Source organism: Cryptotermes secundus, unplaced genomic scaffold (assembly GCF_002891405.2).
Source record: "Cryptotermes secundus unplaced genomic scaffold, Csec_1.0 scaffold382, whole genome shotgun sequence".
In the NCBI taxonomy this organism is placed as follows: domain Eukaryota; kingdom Metazoa; phylum Arthropoda; class Insecta; order Blattodea; family Kalotermitidae; genus Cryptotermes; species Cryptotermes secundus.
Window position 1 is genome coordinate 654,285 of NW_019744111.1, and position 18,228 is coordinate 672,512.

The 18,228-nt window shown below is 38.4% G+C and overlaps 3 protein-coding genes across 6 annotated transcripts in view; 2 read left to right on the plus strand and 1 right to left on the minus strand.

Moving 5' to 3' along the window:
• LOC111874447 (glutamate--cysteine ligase) overlaps window positions 1–11,194 on the minus strand; it is a 30,922-nt gene extending 19,728 nt beyond the window's left edge. For all 3 annotated transcript variants that reach the window (XM_023869961.2, XM_023869960.2, XM_023869962.2), the window contains exons 1-5: window positions 11,020–11,194; window positions 10,826–10,935; window positions 6,971–7,156; window positions 3,850–4,022; window positions 1,628–1,845 (exon numbers count right to left, since the gene is read on the minus strand). In XM_023869961.2, coding sequence (XP_023725729.1) covers window positions 1,628–1,845; window positions 3,850–4,022; window positions 6,971–7,156; window positions 10,826–10,935; window positions 11,020–11,169 — 837 coding nt within the window. In that variant the 5' untranslated portion in view covers window positions 11,170–11,194. The remainder of the gene's footprint in view (window positions 1–1,627; window positions 1,846–3,849; window positions 4,023–6,970; window positions 7,157–10,825; window positions 10,936–11,019) is intronic.
• Window positions 11,195–11,514: 320 nt separating this feature from the next.
• The window catches only part of LOC111874448 (protein Mpv17), a 20,977-nt gene continuing 14,263 nt past the window's right edge, over window positions 11,515–18,228 (plus strand). For both annotated transcript variants that reach the window (XM_023869963.2, XM_023869964.2), the window contains exons 1-2: window positions 11,515–11,596; window positions 17,580–17,797. In XM_023869963.2, coding sequence (XP_023725731.1) covers window positions 17,600–17,797 — 198 coding nt within the window. In that variant the 5' untranslated portion in view covers window positions 11,515–11,596; window positions 17,580–17,599. The remainder of the gene's footprint in view (window positions 11,597–17,579; window positions 17,798–18,228) is intronic.
• LOC111874446 (piggyBac transposable element-derived protein 4) lies at window positions 14,482–17,594 on the plus strand. The gene is made up of 2 exons (XM_023869959.1): window positions 14,482–15,999; window positions 17,580–17,594. Exons 1-2 carry the CDS (start codon window positions 14,482–14,484, stop codon window positions 17,592–17,594), a joined length of 1,533 nt encoding a protein of 510 aa, XP_023725727.1.

Sequence of the window (18,228 nt, forward strand, 5' to 3'; positions counted from 1 at the left end):
GCAAGATGGACCTTTAAGTCAGATCCAAGCAACACGTATAACCAAAAACACATAATAGTGTGACGTATTTGCACTATGCAGGACGCCCTCTCCCCCGCCAGCGGTGGCATAACAGCGCTGCCGCTGCTACAGTGACGGGCAAGTCAGTGCTCTGACCCCTACCCCGAAGTGATGTGGCAGGTGACAACAGTGACATAGCGGGGGATGCCGCGGTTGCTATGCAGCGATAAACAACTCTCGATAGCGTTCCCAGCTACACCTGTAAACACGGCGACTAGGCAACAAGGAAGCAGGGCGTTTTCCCATTGTCTGGCTGAGGGTTTATAAGAGAATTGCACTTCCTAAGAGTCAGTGAAAATGTAGCAGCCGCCGAAGACAGTTGAAATATAGCAGCAGACGCAGAAAGAAGACTTGAACGCGTGGTTAGAAGATCTTATGTGATAGTGCGCGAAAACTGAGAAGTCAGCAAGTGAAGACTCATTGTGTGACTTCAAGATTGTGTGCTGTAGTACAGTTACAATGGGAGGGTGTAATTAGGAGAGACTTGTATAGCTCCCAAGTTACAAATACATGAAGACTACTGAAGAGATTATAGTGTAGGGTTATAAAGTGTGTAAACCCGTAACAGTGTTATAAGTATTTGTAGTTACGATTTGTCGGTTGTTAAATAAACCAATTAACAATCAGAACAGTGTCTTCTGTAGCAAAACACATTACAATATATTAACACAATATCACGAGGAGGTCATATTAGCAGCTAAGAAACAACACTCTGACAGATGAGCACTAATATATACAAGATCTCAGGTATCCACAGACTGCAGAGCTTATTAACAAAAGAAACAAATACTTAAATAACGAATGCCAACATGAATCCGATACATATATAAGATGAAAACGGATTTTTTTAAAAATATGCTTTAAAAATAATGGTTTATAATGTTAACTATATTAATTTAATAAAAAATATAAAATTGTTATAGGCAAAAGTTATGTGAATATGCATACTAAGCAGTTTTAGCCTTGTATTTTAATATTCAAAGCATGATGATGCCTTACAGCACCCAAAAAATGTGGCTGAAATATTACAAATCATTTCAATATTAACAACAGCACTAAGGAGGTTGTTCTGGTGGTAACGCTCTGGGTTTGTACTTGGAACATGCTTGGGGCACTGATAAATATAGGACAGTAACTCACTCACACCATGACCATTTCTTTCCAAATGCTTTCCAATTCATTAATGCTATACAATGGAGAGTAAAACAGTCATAAACAAATCAAATCAAATAACAGTAATAACAACAAAGAACACCTTTTCTTGATTGTTAAAAAGAAATCAGACCTGCATACAGTACACTAAACTAACACAGCTTTTGAAAGTATTAATGTACCCTCCTTGTTTCCTTGTTATATCTACTGGAAAATTAAGGATGGCCTTGATATGTCTACAAATTTATTATACATATAATGGCATTCTGTACTGACAAGACTAATCTACGAGAGGCCAAAGCATCTAGGGCTCTGAGGTAGCAGTTTGGCATTTTACTGAGTCCATTAGTCAACATCAAAATTATTATAAACAAAGGGGTCAACTAACATACGTTCTTCTGTCTATACTACTCACCATGATGGGGCAAAGTGGTGTAAGTTGATCATAGAGGGTCCTTGCTTCATTGATATTGCAAGCTTGGAATGTAAGCTGGAGGCAACAGCATCCCATGCCAAACCCCATCGCATCCATGTACACATGATTTGGTAAGGCCGCCTCACTAGATTCACCATTACCACCGACAGCCTCCAGGTTCTCCACAAATGGGTTTGGTGTTTTCTTGTCCCTGAAGACTAGGAACCAGAGCTCACAATTAGAACTAAAACAAGTGTACACAGTGGAGACAGCAGTGGGTGGGAGATACAGGACACAGTATTCTGGACTATCAACCAAAATGCTTCCAGTCATTTCAGTTGAATGGGTCATGAGCAGTGATCAATGCTTTAGCTTCCATTTTTCCATAAGAAACTTTTAGTTGAAAATTAACAAGCATGGAACTTCATACAACCAGTAAGATTGTAAGGCTATTTTGTTATTAAATAAGAGTGATTAAAGACTGTCAGAAAAGTTCTCCTTTAATGTGGCTTAAAGGAAGATTAATAATTTAATCTTTTTTATTTTTTTATAAATAAATTAATATTTTTATGGTTCTTCACCATTACTATATACATTCGTATTTTTAAAACTGTACAGAAACGGAGATTCTCTACAAAGGTCTGTGACAACAGTCAATTCATTCATATAATTATGTCAGACACAGCCCATTATATAATTCAAATGTTCTTAACCCCTTTCTCCCAACACAGCCCTTGAAGGTCAAGTAACGATTCTACACCAGTGAAGGACTCTTGTGAACACAGTAACGAACCTTTGGGTTCCATAAAATGCTGGAAAGTTCTTGAGTAGCTGCACAATTGGCAGCTTCTCAAGAAGGGCTCAGCTCCGTGAGTGAGTGAGTGAAGTCTAACTTCTGGGATATAATGTCATTTGGTCCAAAGCTTCATGCTTCATACTGGTTCCTTGCTTGGCTTACTCTCCAACCCTCAAAATGGAGGTGACATGATCCTCCAAAACAGAGGCTGGCTTTCAATGGACTGCATGGCATTTCATCCCAAAAGACAGAGCTCTTCACAACCAATGCTGTGAGAACCTCAAATTCTGTATATTGATTATGTGTTTCTGAGTTCAAATTACAATATGTATGAGAAGAAAAATCATTTATTTATAAGATCAAAGTCCCATGGATAATGAGGAAGGAAGAATGACAGAGTCTTTTCATAATCTTAACCTTTTTAATACAAAGGTGACAGCAGAATGGAAGAAATCTGAACATGCTGATAACCTTTCATAATTGTTTACCAATTTTCTCTTATTCTGTACAAAAGGAATGTGACTTTAATGTGGAAGTATTCTTCTGCAAACAGACAAGTGTGTTACTGCTATGCCAGAGATCATGCCACAAAGCCTTTGTTGGGATGATATGCAGATTCAATTCATACACTGAGGGCTGTAATGTCATAGAGCTGAATGCTTTTCAGTCTATAGGTTCAGTTTACATAAAGTACACACAGTAGGCTGAAAGATGGATTCAGTAGTTATGCTTTTTCTGCTTCCTATTAGAATTGTAAATATTCATAATTATACTGTTATTTTACCTTAGTTATATGTACAAATATTGAAAACAATGACTTGTTAATTCAGCCATACTGGGAGGTGGATCAATATTTTAATGAGTGACTCAAGTAACTTTAAATTTTCATCAGTATGAAGTCCACCACATCAGAGGTTTAATTATAAAACAAAACCCAAAACATAACCTCAGAAGGTTCATAGATATGAATTTTAAAAACAAAGCTAAAAGCCTGACTTCTTCAAAATGGAATCAAATTTTAAAAACAAAACCAATAGCCTGATGTGGATTTATTGTTGGAGATAAATTCTAAGGCATGGGTTTAGGTATTGTTTTCACAAATAAACTTCTAAGGTTGGTGGCACTGAACATGATGGACACAGTGGTAATAAATTTTCAAGTTACTAGGGTCACCCACTAATATGTAAGTACTGATATATCAAATAGCTGTAATTATAAACCAAACATAAACATACTAATCACACAGAACCATTGGGGATGACCTTCAAGGGTAAAATATGTTTATCTGTACATAAATGTAAATGATTATATTTATTAACTGAATGTGAAGGCTTGTCAGACAAAATTTAATTCCATAATTGAAGCCACACAGTATGAAGGACGATATGATTGGGGAGAATATTACTTCAAAGTAAATTCAACTCACTAGGTAGGTTTATAGCAACCTTTGATCCTCTCCTTTGTCGAATATTTCTTGTCAGTGTTCTGAAGCGTGGATGTCCTTGGAATATGGCTTCATCAGGAAAGAAAAGGGAACGTGAAGCCCCAGTTTCTGGAGTGGGAACTGTTGGAGGGTCTGTGAAGTCATGAGAGCCAAGCCTGCAAATGGAAAAGGAATTCTATTACATGTAACATCTTTCAGAATGAATGGTAAACTGAATAAAATATTGCACTGCACCCAGTATGATTATATGAAAATTATTTCTTGTATTTTGTGCAGCATGGTAACAGTTCCAAGATTAGAACAAAATTTTCATTTCACAGTTCAATTTCACTCCATTCATGTTTCATCTTCTATTGTTAAAAGTACAGTATAACTTCATTAATTCAAATAGGTGGGACAGTCCATATTATTAAAGCATCTAAATTACAGAACATAATTAACTAAATACCTAACTCCATGGAGCTCTGTCCTTCTCGAGAAGCCGCCAGTTTTGCAGCTACTCCATAATTTCCCAATATTTTATGCAACCTGAAGGTTCATTACCTGGTCCCCAACCTGAGCCAGATCAAATCAGTCCATACCACCCTGTCCTATCTCTCTTAAGATTCATTTTAATATTATCCACACACCCATGTCTAGGCATTCATCATGTCTCTTTTATTCTGGCTTTCCCACCAGTATCCTATATGCATTCCTCTTCTCCCCATTCAAGCTACAGGCATCTCATCGTCCTTAACTTCATCATTCTAATTATACTTGACTGCCTCTGTAGTCTAGTGGACACAGTTCCTGACTACAGATCCAGAGGTCCCAGGTTCCATTCCCGGCGCTACCAGATATTTCTTAGTAGTAGTGGGAGTGGAACGGGGTCCACTCAGCCTTGTGAGGATAATTAGGGAGCTATTTCAAGGATATGGAAGCTCCTGTCTATAAAACCGAAATTAAGGCCATGCTGATTTTCTTTTATTGTAGAAGAAAATTCTGTAAATACAAAAAAGGCCTAGGCAATGCCCATCTGGCATTCTGTAGCACATTCTTATAAATATCTTATTCTATAATAGCAGTAACCCCGCAATTCTTAATACAGATCTTAACTTAAATCTGAGAGGATACTGTTAATAATCAGTACAATTACTTCTTTTATATTTCTTACATATTTTATATAAATATAGGAATGTTGTTTATGAAGTAACAAACGCCTTGCAGAAATCTTTTTTCTCCTAGCCTTAAGAGTTCTATAACTGACTTTGCTGTTCTCAGACAAAATGTCCATCATTGTTGTCTGTTGGTCCTCATACAGTTTACAGTCCCAGAAGACATGTTTCTCTGTTTGCAGCCCATCACCACATTCGCATTTGGCCTTGGACACAATGTTAAATCTGGTTAGGCTTGCTTTAAGACTGGTGTGGCCTGCTCTCATATGGTTTATTGACATGAAGTCACGGTGGTTCATTTTTATCTCAGTTTTATGTATTCTAGTTTTTATGTTTTTAGAAAGCAGACAATCAGATGAAAAGTTCTAGAATGAGTGGTAGAAAGCATTACTCAAATTTAATTTCCTTTCAATTTCATCCTGAATAAAATTTTGATCTGTTACTGTCATTCCCAAATATTTGAACTGTGCCACATTTTCAAAATATCTGTTGGCTGTTCATATCATGAGCTTGCCCTGCATTCTGGAGATGAGACAGCAAAATATACTTATTACTTCTAGACCAACCTCCTTACTAGCACCAATTAAGGATTCTATGTTTCTCTTTATGGCATCTATGTTATCTCCCAGTAGATTTACATCATCAGCATAGACCAGCAGCTGATATGTCCCATTAAATTTCAGTCCCACCTGGGTTTCCTCGACCTTCCTAATGACATATTCTAAAGGAAAGCTGAAAAAGAGCAGTGATAAAGCATCTCCATTTTTTAGATCAGGAAATTTATCGGGTGATTATCTTTATGAACTTTACTATACGTTTCATTTAAACACGTTTTAATCAGCCTAACTAGTTCCATGTGTACCCAAAACTCTATGAGAATACTGTACAATACTCCCTTCCTAACTGAATCATAGGCTTTCTTGAAGTCTATGAATACCTGATGTACTGTCTTACTGTACTCCCATTTTTCTCCAGTATCTGACAAATGCAAAATATCTGATCAGTAGTTCAAGTGTTACCTCAAAACCCACAGTAAGATTTATTGCTCTTCTTTAAACTGGTATAGTAACAGACTCCTTCCACTGATTAGGCAAAGTCTTCCTTATTTCAAATAGAATTAATGAGTGTATGGATCTCAGACTGTAATGTTTCACCTCCTGTCTGAATCAGTTTTGCCAGAATTTGATTACTACCTGGTGATTTATATTTTATCACCTTTTCACTAGCAATTTCAACCTCAAAAGAACTAGGATCAGGTACTAACAGCTCAACTGTATGCACTTCTATTTGCCTAACAGCACTGACTCTATGTACATTCAGTAACTGACAGAAGTAGTTCTTCCACCTATTCAAAATGTTGTGGGAATCTGCAAGCAGATCACCATTCCCATCCAACACTAAGTTACTTCTAGGTGGGTAACCCCTCTATACAGGTCTATAATGTTCTTGTTCTTACTGTTTGTTGCAAGCTCATTAATTTTGTCTTTCAAATATTCCCTCATCTTATTCCTCAAATGCCTGATGGTTTCACTTCTTATCGTTCAAATTATCCCCATTTACTTTGGTAGATACTGACCTCTTACATTTCACATACCAAATCTCATGTCTATTTTCTTTAGCATATGTCATTTATTCAAACAATCTGTCCAGGTCCAAGGGCCTTTGTCAAACTTTGTAAGAAGTTTATTTTTAAGGTGAAGAGTTGTTAGCCCCAATCCCAACCCCCAAGCTGGAAGACTACTCCCTGTCAGCTGTCCATAATTCAATATATTCACAGCTTCCTTCCATATCTGCAGGCTGTCTCCTCCATCCACAGCCTGAGGATGCACCATGCTGTGGTAACAAGGCACCCACATGGTAGAATATAATTATATGTACATATTTTCACACCACGGTTCAGAGCATTCTACACCATTTATGAATTATACGCATACTATAAATTGCCTTACCGGGGAAAACTTGTGAGTGACATGACCACTTCTCCTGGATTTAACAACCTTGCAACTTCCTCTCTGCGATACTTCATGTTTGCTTCAACGATGTTGAAATGAGCAAGCAATCCACCATATGGCTTGCCTGGGGTTCCTTCGATCATGTATGCTCCATATTCTGGCCTCCACAGAGATTTAACCCCACTGAAATGAAAATAACAACTACAATAATGACAATGATATCACCCATACAGTTAGAAGGTGAGGAAATATGACTGTTTATAAAGAGTTCTGAAGTTAGATCTGCTGATTTTTATAACATAATAATAGGTTATATGGTCTGAGATTTTCATAGAAGGCTCACAATGTGGTCATCAAAATTATGGGGGGAAGGGAATAAATATGTAAACAAATAAAGAGGACCTACTGCCTCCATTTTCAGAGTTCTAAAAAGACTATAGCTATCACACCAGTTGATTAACCAAACAATGTCAACATTTCTGCTGCAAAACATTCGTTGATACTGCGAAGACTGGTTGTGTGAAAGTTATTCTCACAGAAACAGAATCTATTTATTCAACATAATTTATTGTTCTGTCACTAGACAGTGTTTCATTGCAGGTCTATCCTACTGAAAGATAGATTCATACTTATTTAATGGAGCTTTTTCCACTCTTAATATTACAGTGTTGAAAAACTGGAAAAGATTTTGAAGAATGTGGTCCTGCCCTATTTACAGCACTATCCCAGTATCTGCTTGATATTACTGCAGGTAACCACAAAAATTTCAGTCAGAAAAGCTAACTAATTGAACATAACATCTGGTAGTTCCATCCAGTAAGAGATTAGCAAACTTTAAGAATACCATCTTCTGAAATGTAACACTGTGTGGTCCAGTAGAAGCCCACTAATATTTTGGAGGAATGTTTTGCCTACATCTTCTGGGTTGAAGCTCTGTTTGTTGCTTGCTCCCTTGGCTTACTCTTTCATTGATCTTGAACATGGGGGCAATGGATCCTTCTAAGACAGCAGAGGCCTCATACTAGAATACATGGCTTTACACGCCAGAAGACAGTCATAGGCAATGCCATGAGAACTTCAAATCCAACATGTGAACCTGTTCTAATATAATACTAGTGGCTGGCAACTGAGTTTTTATGTATGTACGTGGGGCAATCCAAAAGTTTCCGAAATTTGAATTTTGCACGCGAATGGTTATGAGTACATCGAAATACCGCTAGGTGTCTCCTCACACATCGTTCTTGAATCAGTGTGGCAAGCAACGTCGAGTTAAGTGGTTGGGTTTATTGTTGGTGAACGTATTTCCATTGTTGTGTTTCCGTGAGTTTGCACTTTTGCAATGGCTGACCTGAGAGAGCAGCGTGTCTGTATAAAGTTTTATTTCAAACTTGGGAAAACCAATGCAGAAACGTACCAAATGTTGAAGCAAACTTTTGGTGAAAACAGTTTAGGCCAGACACAAACTTACAACTGGTATAAGTGTTTTAAAAATGGCTGAACAATGACAGATGATGACGATTGTTCGGGACAGCCATCAACGGGCAAAACACCAGAAAATGTCGGGAAAGTTACGGATCTGATTATGCAAGATTGTAGACTGACCATCCAAGACCTCTGTAACACCTTGGGACTAAGTTATGGTACATGTCAACAAATTTTGTCAGAGGAACTGAACATGAGGAGGATTGCGGCGAAGTTTGTGCCCCGACTGATGCAAAATGAACAGAAGCAGCATTGCTTGGAAGTCTGCAGGGAACTTCAGCAACAGCTTCAAGAGGATCCAAACTTTCTTTCGAAGGTTGTCACTGGTGACGAAAGTTGGGTTTATGGCTACGACCCTGAAAGCAAGCAGCAATCGTTGCAATGGAAGAACCATTCTTCACCTCGGCCAAAAAAAGCTCGACAAGTCAAGAGCAACATTAAGTCCATGTTGATCTGTTTTTTTTATATTGACGGGATTGTTCATAAGGAGTTCGTCCCTCCTGGTCAGACAGTCAATAAAGAGTTCTATCGCGATGTTCTAAGGCGTTTGAGGGAGAGCATGAGGAGAAAACGTCCAGAGAAGTGGCGCACGAACAACTGGGTACTCCACCATGACAACACATGACCGCATGCGGCTTACAATGTGCAGGAATTTTTAGCTAAAAACAAGATGGCAGTTGTTCCCCACCCACCGTACTCACCAGACTTAGCTCCATGCAACTTCTTCCTCTTCCCCAAGATGAAAATCAAGTTGAAGGGGCGAAGATTTGATACAGTTGAGGAAATTCAAGCGGAAACGCAGACGGTACTAAACATCCTAACAACGAAAGACTTCCAGGATGCATTTGAAAAGTGGCAGAAACGCTGGGATCGGTGAGTGCGCTCCCAGGGGGGGACTACTTTGAAGGTGATGGTGCAGAATAAGATCCAGGTAAGATGTAATAGTTTTTATTAATATATTTCGGGAACTTTTGGATTGCACCACGTACAAATTTATTTAGACCATTCAACACTGTACAGTCAGAGCTACTGACAACACTGTTACACAAACAATATTATTTATTTTTTTTACTGTTAGTGGGGTCAGACTAAGTCCCTTGTACTGTGGCCACTTCTGGCCTATTGTACCAGCCCCAGATGACAGATGAGGGTGATTGAGGAGCAACTGATGGAATGAAGACTGGCAGGGGAAACCAAAGTACTCAGAGACAACCTGCCCCAGCACCACTTTGTCCACCACAAATCCCACTAGACCAGACCCCCGGGATCGAACCCGGGCCTCCACGGTGGGAAGCCAGCAACTAGTCCCTTGAGCTACGGCGCACCCCTAAACAAACCATAAGTAATTTACATGAACTTTGTTAACTGAAACTTTAAATACTTACCAATAATGATCCTTACACATCCTTACTTAACTTAAACTTCTATTATATTAAAATAAAGACACAAAAACACCATGGCTTGAGTTCACAAGCGAACTATACTAACCGAGTGAACCGTCACTCGTCGGCGAAGTTAGTGTCAACTTTAGCAGATAGAGGGTGTTGGGTGGTCAGCACAACGAATCCCATGGCTGTTAATTTCGGTTTTCTAGACCGGAGCCGCTATTTCCTTGAAATAGCTCCTCAGTTATCCTCACGAGGCTGAGCGGACCCTGTTCAAGACCCACTACTTCTCAGAAAATCTGAAAGCGCCGGGAATCCAACCCGGGACCTCTGGATCTGTAGCCAGGAGCACTGACCACTAGACCACAGAGGCAGTCAAAATAAAGTGAGAACATAATTAAAACAAGTAGTTACTATAGGATTCTGACGATGGTGTATAACACACTGATATGTTTGGATTTTGGACTTTATCCATCGTCCTGGTTTTTAAGATAACAAATAAAAACACGACGTTTCGGAAACTGGATCTGTTTCCGTCCTCAGGTGAAGGAAAACACCTATTCAGTTGGGTCCCTTAGAAAGAGCTAGCCTCAATCACTGGNGGATAATTAAAACAGTCCACATGTTAACCTAACTTCACTCAACCTCAGCTACTGACAACAGATACGTTTATGTACAGCCTTACTTACTCCTTGGGTCCTCTGAGAACCTTGGCCACCTTTACAACAAATTCCTATCATTTTCTATTATCTGCCTTTTGGCACATCATAAAGTTGATGTAGCTAACACAGCATTGTTGCATTTGTACACCAACCAACCTTTTAAGAATTCAACTACTGAAGGACTCTCCTAGCAAGAAAAACCCCATAATCTCATACAAGGGCACACTCGATTCATGATACACATTCACAATTTGCCTAGTAAACACTTAAAACTACATTCAGACAGTTAAATTAACCATGTAAATAATATAGTGGGAACTTACTGCGGATTCTTAAGTTCCTTTTCTTGTAGAATATTCAGGATATCTGCCGCTCGAAGTGAAACTCTTGCTACCTTTCTTGCATGATCGAACTTCACAAGAATATATTCAACCTGGTATAAAAAATTACAACCGATTATTTTGACAATTTAATTTACTTTAATCAGATTTAATTAGGCAATAAAGTTGCTCCTTACCTCGTCACCCCACTTAAGAACATCCCCTTGGCGATCACGAAGGCGTTTATACAAATTAATAAACTGCACTACACCGTGCTGTCTTACATGGTCTGCTAACGCCTTTGTTTCTTCCCAGCTTAGTGGGCTGCCTTCTGTCAATAAACCCATGTCCTATGGTTATAATATGTCTTCACTAAACAATGAATTTGCCAACGAAGTAATCGTTTTTAACGACCCCTCCTCGCTTTAGAAACTATTACACACAATGCAGTCGCTGTGACACTTGTTTTAATGAGCACACTAATCCTCGTTTCAGTTAATCACTCCTCGCTGAAATAATACGTAACGATTTATCTAACGAAACAACGAGATAATGCCGATATTTACAAGACACGGACCATTCAACCACCATACAACATTTCATTACAAAATATTTCAAAGAGACGATCGCTCTGCGCAGGCGACTACAGTAGTCAAATCAGTTTTTGCATTAAGTAATTTTTGCAGACTGAACAGAAGCATATGGAATAAGTGAACTTGCGAAGATATTGCCGAAAAAGTGCTCGTGTGAAGTTCTCCGAAATACCCTCCTCTGGTAATATCAGAACTGAATGCTTCGTCACTCTCTCACCGCTTAATATAACCCCAGAGAAGTACAAGTTCTTGAGTTCTTGAGCTTCTTAAGGTTATCAAGTGTGAGCACGCCCCCATGTATTGGTAGATGTTGCAAGTCATCATAGTCAAGGGCAAATGCCTGGTGAAATTTCATGTCTTGTGCAATGACAGTGAATTGCCTTCTTAGTCTCCAGAATTAAAAAAGAAAGATCCATATTGCTGGCATTTCTTATTATTTCCCTTGATTTCATTGAATGATGTGTCTATGGAATAAATTATATTTAGTGTTTTTATATGATCGTATCGTAAACAGTAATTTTAAAAAATTTTAAATTTATGAGTTACACAACAAATACTGATATAAGAACTAAAGGCAAGAACTATACACGCAGCTTCAAATACTGTAATGTCACAAACGGGTGTGAAAATGTCAAGTTCACTGAGGTTTCCCTAAGTTCTTTGATATTTATTTTACCACTACACACCCAGACAAACATGTGTATGAATGCTAATAACAAAAATGTTGTCCTTTTTAAACGAGAAAGAATCAGATTTTACAAGTGAAAATTAAAACCATGCAAAGAAGAATGGATGACCCAAATATAAACTAACAGTTTTTTCTTCGTATTAGGTTAGAATAATAACATTGAAGAATGACCAGTAATTCTCAGGTTTGGTTGCTTGATGTGAATGTCTTATGTATACAGCAGTACACTTAAATATCGATGGAAGCCAGACCTCAATAATTTAAACATTTTTATTACTTACTGACTTGCACGTAGCGTGGTCTTAAAAAGTCAATTATTCAGCTTGTAGCAGAAACTGAATGTCATACTGAAGTCAAAAACGTACATAGAAAAAGCTCACCTAGTACTGTGAAGGAAACAACAAATGCATGATTTGTCAGAGTTACAAAATAGGATACCATTAAAACTAACTGAACTAATTATAGCACTTTCACTTCATTGTCCCTGTGAAATATTGTCCACATATTAAAATTCATATTTCGAAGGCTCTTTGTCTCATCTTATTATTTATTTAACATGTTTCTTCCTAACTGGCCATCATCAGGCATGTAAGATTGTAGATGAAAACTGCTGCTCTGTTGTTACACTGTTATATTTTGCATTGTATGAGTAATGTAAAGTGCTTATAAAATATTTTAATTTTTTTTATAGATTATCATGCTGCAGATACTTCTGTTACATTGTATCTCTTGTGGCTCCATACAAATGAACACTAGTTAGTAGCCCACACACCCAACCCCCATGTATAAAAACAGAACCACTATATGAAATGGCCAGAACAGCTACACACAGCACAAAGGGAAAACCAACACACCAAAAACTGTAATATTACAATAACAGAGATAGAATAACATTATGTAACATAGCCATCTCTTAAATAAAACACTAGTGTAACCCATTATTACATGTTACAGAAACACCAGAACTGCATCATGTGTGCATAATAAAAGTAACCATGGCATGATAATCTAAAAAACAAGTTAAAATATTTTATAAGCATTTTACGTTACTCATAAAATGCGAAATACAGCAGCATAAAGAGAGCAGCAGTTTTTATCTACAATCTTATACACCTGATGATAGCTAGTTAGGCCAAAACATTTGTGTTAAACAAATAATAAGAGCCAAAGAGGCCTCAAAGTGTGAATTTTAATATATGAAGTTGCACAAAGACAATGAAATGAAAGTGCTAAAGTTGGAATGTGCCATGCAACAGAATGATGCAGTGCAATATTATGACTGAACTGGTACAGGATCAAGTCTGATACTTAGTTTTTATAATAGTACCGTTGGCCTTTCAAGTTCTGCCCTTGACTGTTATTATCAGGGAGTTCTGCTCTGTACATCAGCCATAAAGCCTGACATTTCTGAACCATATGAACCATATCATTTGTTTTTGCATGTAAATGGCCAGCTGCAGTGATTGTAGTAAGAGCTAAGGATATCCCTGGGTTTCATTAACCACTCAGCGCGGTTTGACGTGTATGTTTCATCAAGGGATTTAAATCATTCACGGGGGGGTTCGACGACTATGTATCGTCCAGCTGCACACCTATGTTATAACGCCCATAATAATTGATGGTTTTGCTGTAGATTGTTAGATTTTTCGCTGGCCTGTTGTCAGAAGAACAATATATATATGAAACATGAGTTTAGCTGTGTTGCGTCATCATTACCTATGCCTGTCTTGCAGCAAAGGGCGTGTTGCTTCGAAAAGAGATTTCATCATTCAAACTGTTATGAATGGCGTGTGTTCTTTGGTATGAAGTTATAAACAGCGGAGACGTGTTATGTGCTGTGTGAATAATATCATATTGCCCTGAGCAGGCCACACCAACCCACTCAATTAGAATTCTTAGAAGAGGGGTGTCCAGAAATTTGTTCTTGCAAGAGCAATTGATTTCGCACAGTACATAGCAGCCAGTTCTTAGAATAACATCACGAATTAAAGGCAGAACACTGTGGTCACCCCCTGTGATGATACGGGGGAAAAAAGAACTCATTCCTTCATGTATTATCGCTCCAGTTGACTCCATTTTATTGTACTGACCTTGGTGGTCGAGTCGAATGCCCAGAAATTTTGTGCTGCAAGCTAAGCTGCTTTTGTGAACTACATACCAGCCAGTTCTTAGAATAACTTCATGAATTCTGTGGTCACCCCTATGACATCTGCTGCAGCCAAAATGGATGGAATATGAAACGCATAGCACCAACCCCTTGTTATGATAACATAAAGGTTGAATTTATTGCAGCTGAGCAGGCAAGCTAAAGACACGTGTCTTCATAATTTCCATACACCAGGCCACCAACAGTTTACTTTGAAACTTTGAGTCCTACCATGGCTAGCCCTTCCACAAGTCATGCGCTGACGGAGGTCGAACAAGTGACCGTGCTGAAAGAAGTATTGGACGACGAAATCCTAAGTAATTATAGTTCCGATGATGAGAGTGCATCGGACTATGATTACACACAACTGGTGCCACCTCAGACCATCAGTGATAGTGAAAGGGACAGTGATCCTGAGGATATCATGGCCCAAGATGGATTGGAAGAGGTGTCCAGGAGATTTGTGTGGGAAGATATCGATTCGTTTCACGCTTCGCGAGAATCGTTTTGTGGTGTGTGTGGTCCCCAGTTCGACACTGCCGAACTAGATGTCGTCAGTGTTTTTGAAAGCATTTTCGATATTTCCCTTGTGCAGCTGATTGTTGATGAAACGAACAAGTATGCTCAACAGAAAATATCGAAAATCGCCAGACCTCTCACATTTCGCTCTAGGATTCGGAAGTGGGAAGATGTGACACTGGACGAAATGTACGTGGTTTTGGCACTAATTATGTTGACTGGCATTGATCAGAGGCCTACATTGAGGTCTTATTACTCAAAGAACCGCCTGCTGTTCACTCCGTTTTTTGCAGAGACCTTACCTCTGGAAAGACTTGAGGTCATAATGAGATTTCTGCATTTTTCGGACAACAGCAAGCAAAATGAGTACCAAGGCCCTTCCAAACTTTTCAAAATTTATCCCGTCATTCAGCACCTGAGTAGAAAATTTCAGATTCTCTATCTTCCAGGTCAGAACATTGCCATAGATGAATCCTTGACCCTATGGAAAGGTCGTCTGTCTTTCAAGCAGTACTTGCCACTCAAGGCTGCGAAATTTGGTATCAAAACGTTTGAACTCTGCGAGTCTAGTTCTGGTTATGTTTGGTCCTTTCTTGTCTATACTGGACAAGGAATGGAACTAACAAATCAGTATGTGACTGCAGAGAAAAACAAAACTACAGCAATTGTAGTAACACTCTTAGAAAATCTTCTGGGTCGCGGATACACAGTGTGGATGGATAATTTTTATAACTCCCCTGATTTGGCTCGTTTCTTGAAGTCTAAAAATACAGACTGTGTTGGAACCTTACATACCAACAGGAAAAACGTCCCTCCCTTAGTGAAAAATAAGAAATTGGAAAAAGGTGAACACTGTGCTCAGCACTCGGGAGACGTGGCAGTTCTTGCATGGCAAGACAAAAGAAGGGTGACAATGATATCCACATACCATAAAAACGATATGCGTGTGGTTGTTAATCGTGCAAACAAGCCAGAAATAAAGCCTGTGGTTGTTTGCGATTACAACAGAAACATGCTGGGGGTGGATCTCAAAGACCAGATGCTTCAACCGTACCTGCTTGAACGAAAGAAGGGTACCAAGTGGTACCTAAAATTATTCAAGCGGTTACTCAATGTAGCAATCCACAACAGTATGGTAATCTATCGGTCCCACCCAAACAAACAAAACCTGGACACTCTACAGTTCAGACTTTCCCTAGTTCAAGGTCTCGTGGAAAAGCACGGCTCTGGGGTACGTCGTCCTGTCCACAGCCGNGATAATTTTAGTGAAAGTTTCATGTTCCTATCTCATATAATTTAAGAATAATGACGAATAAATCATTTTTGAGCAAAATTTAAATGGGCGGCTGAAAATATTACCGTTGGAGAGACACGGCAGCGGAATTTAAATGACCGCGCTGAAGGGTTAATTACCATACCATGAAAACATATCGATGGGTGGAAGTATAGCTTCCTCAGTGGCTGTTGTATTTTTCAATGATTTGTTTCTTTTGTCATTTGGTCACTGTGATGTTTATATTTTACTCATTTGTCAAAAGAGAAGTTATGTGATCGCAAAGAAGTGGCTTGCATATTTCATCATCATCATATTCATCAAGTATTAGGCCAGGTGGCCTGTTATGGTTTCACTCCATCTTTTTAAAGGTCTTCCTAGCCTTTTACCATGTGGTTTATAGTGCAAAAGTTTATAGAGATTGTGTTAGAAACCATTGTTTCAATGTGGTCCTTTCAATTGCATGGTATTTCTGAATAAATTTAGAGATTAGTTCAACTTCAAAGTTTTTTAAAATTTCTCTGTTTTTTTTTTTTGATCCAGAAGTGTAAAACCAGCAATTTTCCTCATAAATTTCATCTCTACTGCTTGTAGCCTTTTTTTTTCCATCTGCCTTTCTAATTGTCCAGGCTTCACCTCCATATGTTAGCACTAGTCTTGCTACAGTCCTGTAAATGTCTTATCTTGTTGTACTAATGAGGGTTTGAAGACTTGGTTTATGACCCGTATTGTTTCAACAAATTTTAATATTTTTGAGGACATATCTTTTCCACCTTCATAAGACAGGTTTCAGCCTAAGTAGTTGAATGTGTTAATGGATGAATCATGGTGATATAACCATTCCATCCAAATTGGAGGAAATACCACCTGCATGAAGGCAGTCCAGAGGCTGAGGCGGTACCCCTTCCTACCACTGGACTTGCTGCCCTTCAGTCAGCAACTGATTGGCAAGACATATTTTGCTTTCAGGTTTCAAAAGTTTGTATATTTAGAGTTTAAAAATCTATTTCATCTGTTAAGACACAGCTTCAGATGTACAGGGTGATTCAAAATCATATGGCCAAACTTAAGAGGGTGCTGGGGAGATCATCTGGAGCAGAAAATGTAAATACATTGTTATTCAGTTCATTGTCCTTATTGCATGAGTGATAATATGTCACTTCATTTTATGAAAATGAAATAATTGTTCATTTGTCTATACATTCGGTTATTTACAATTATTATTAGTTTTAATTTCAATAAATATGAAAATAGTCTCTCTGAAGTTGTTATCTCTTTTCAGTTTGAATGTTTGTTTAACATACCTGATTAGTCTTGCGGCTTACCAATATTGTTCTTTGTATTCCTTCACAAGAACTGCTCGGAGTTCCCTCCGCCAAGTCAGACGCACAGTTCGTAGGGATGGTGAATCCAGTCTGACATGAACCAGTTGTCTGAGGTGGCTCTTAATGTATCTGTTTCAGCTATCTGGGTGGAACTGACCAGATCACTATGATCTTTTATTGCCACAGCATAAACATTTTAATTTTCTGTTACAGATTATTCAGTATTAAATACCATGAATTATTTATGGAAACTGTTTGGAACATATCGTGGAGTTTTGTATGCTCACCCGGTGTACACACAAGCTGTGCAGAGCAGTATTCTGATGGGATTAGGAGACATAATATCTCAAGCTGCATTTGAGGGTAGAGGGATTAAAGATATTGATAAAGGACGTGCCATCAGGTTTGCTGGTATTGGACTGTTTTTTACTGTAAGTTCAGAAGTGTCTTACATGCTGTACTAAAGAGTGTAGTAGGGTGTGATTATGTATATTAATTTGTCTTTTAATTAATTATGAATTTCACCATGTTGCCGCCTGCACAGTAATATGAAAATTTGTGTGAATTTGCAGAATTTAGTGAAGTTCTGAAAAGTACTTGTAATTGTTATCTGTTATGATGATGATATCACTGATCGTGCTGGGTTGCTCACTAGGCCATAAGACAGATATCTCAGGGTTCGTACATGGACTATTATCTCTCTCTCTCTCTCTCTCTCTCTCTATATATATATATATATACAGGGTGTCCCAGGAGGAATGTGCCAAACTTCGGGAGGGTGTTCCTTATGTTAAAGTATGCCGATATAACCCAAAACACCTATGTCCAAAGTTGAACGGTTACGGAGATAATGGCCCGAGAA

What these genes read in the sequence shown, in the direction of transcription:
- LOC111874446 (XM_023869959.1), top strand. Translation starts at nt 14,482, where the DNA reads ATGGCTAGCCCTTCCACAAGTCATGCGCTGACGGAGGTCGAACAAGTG.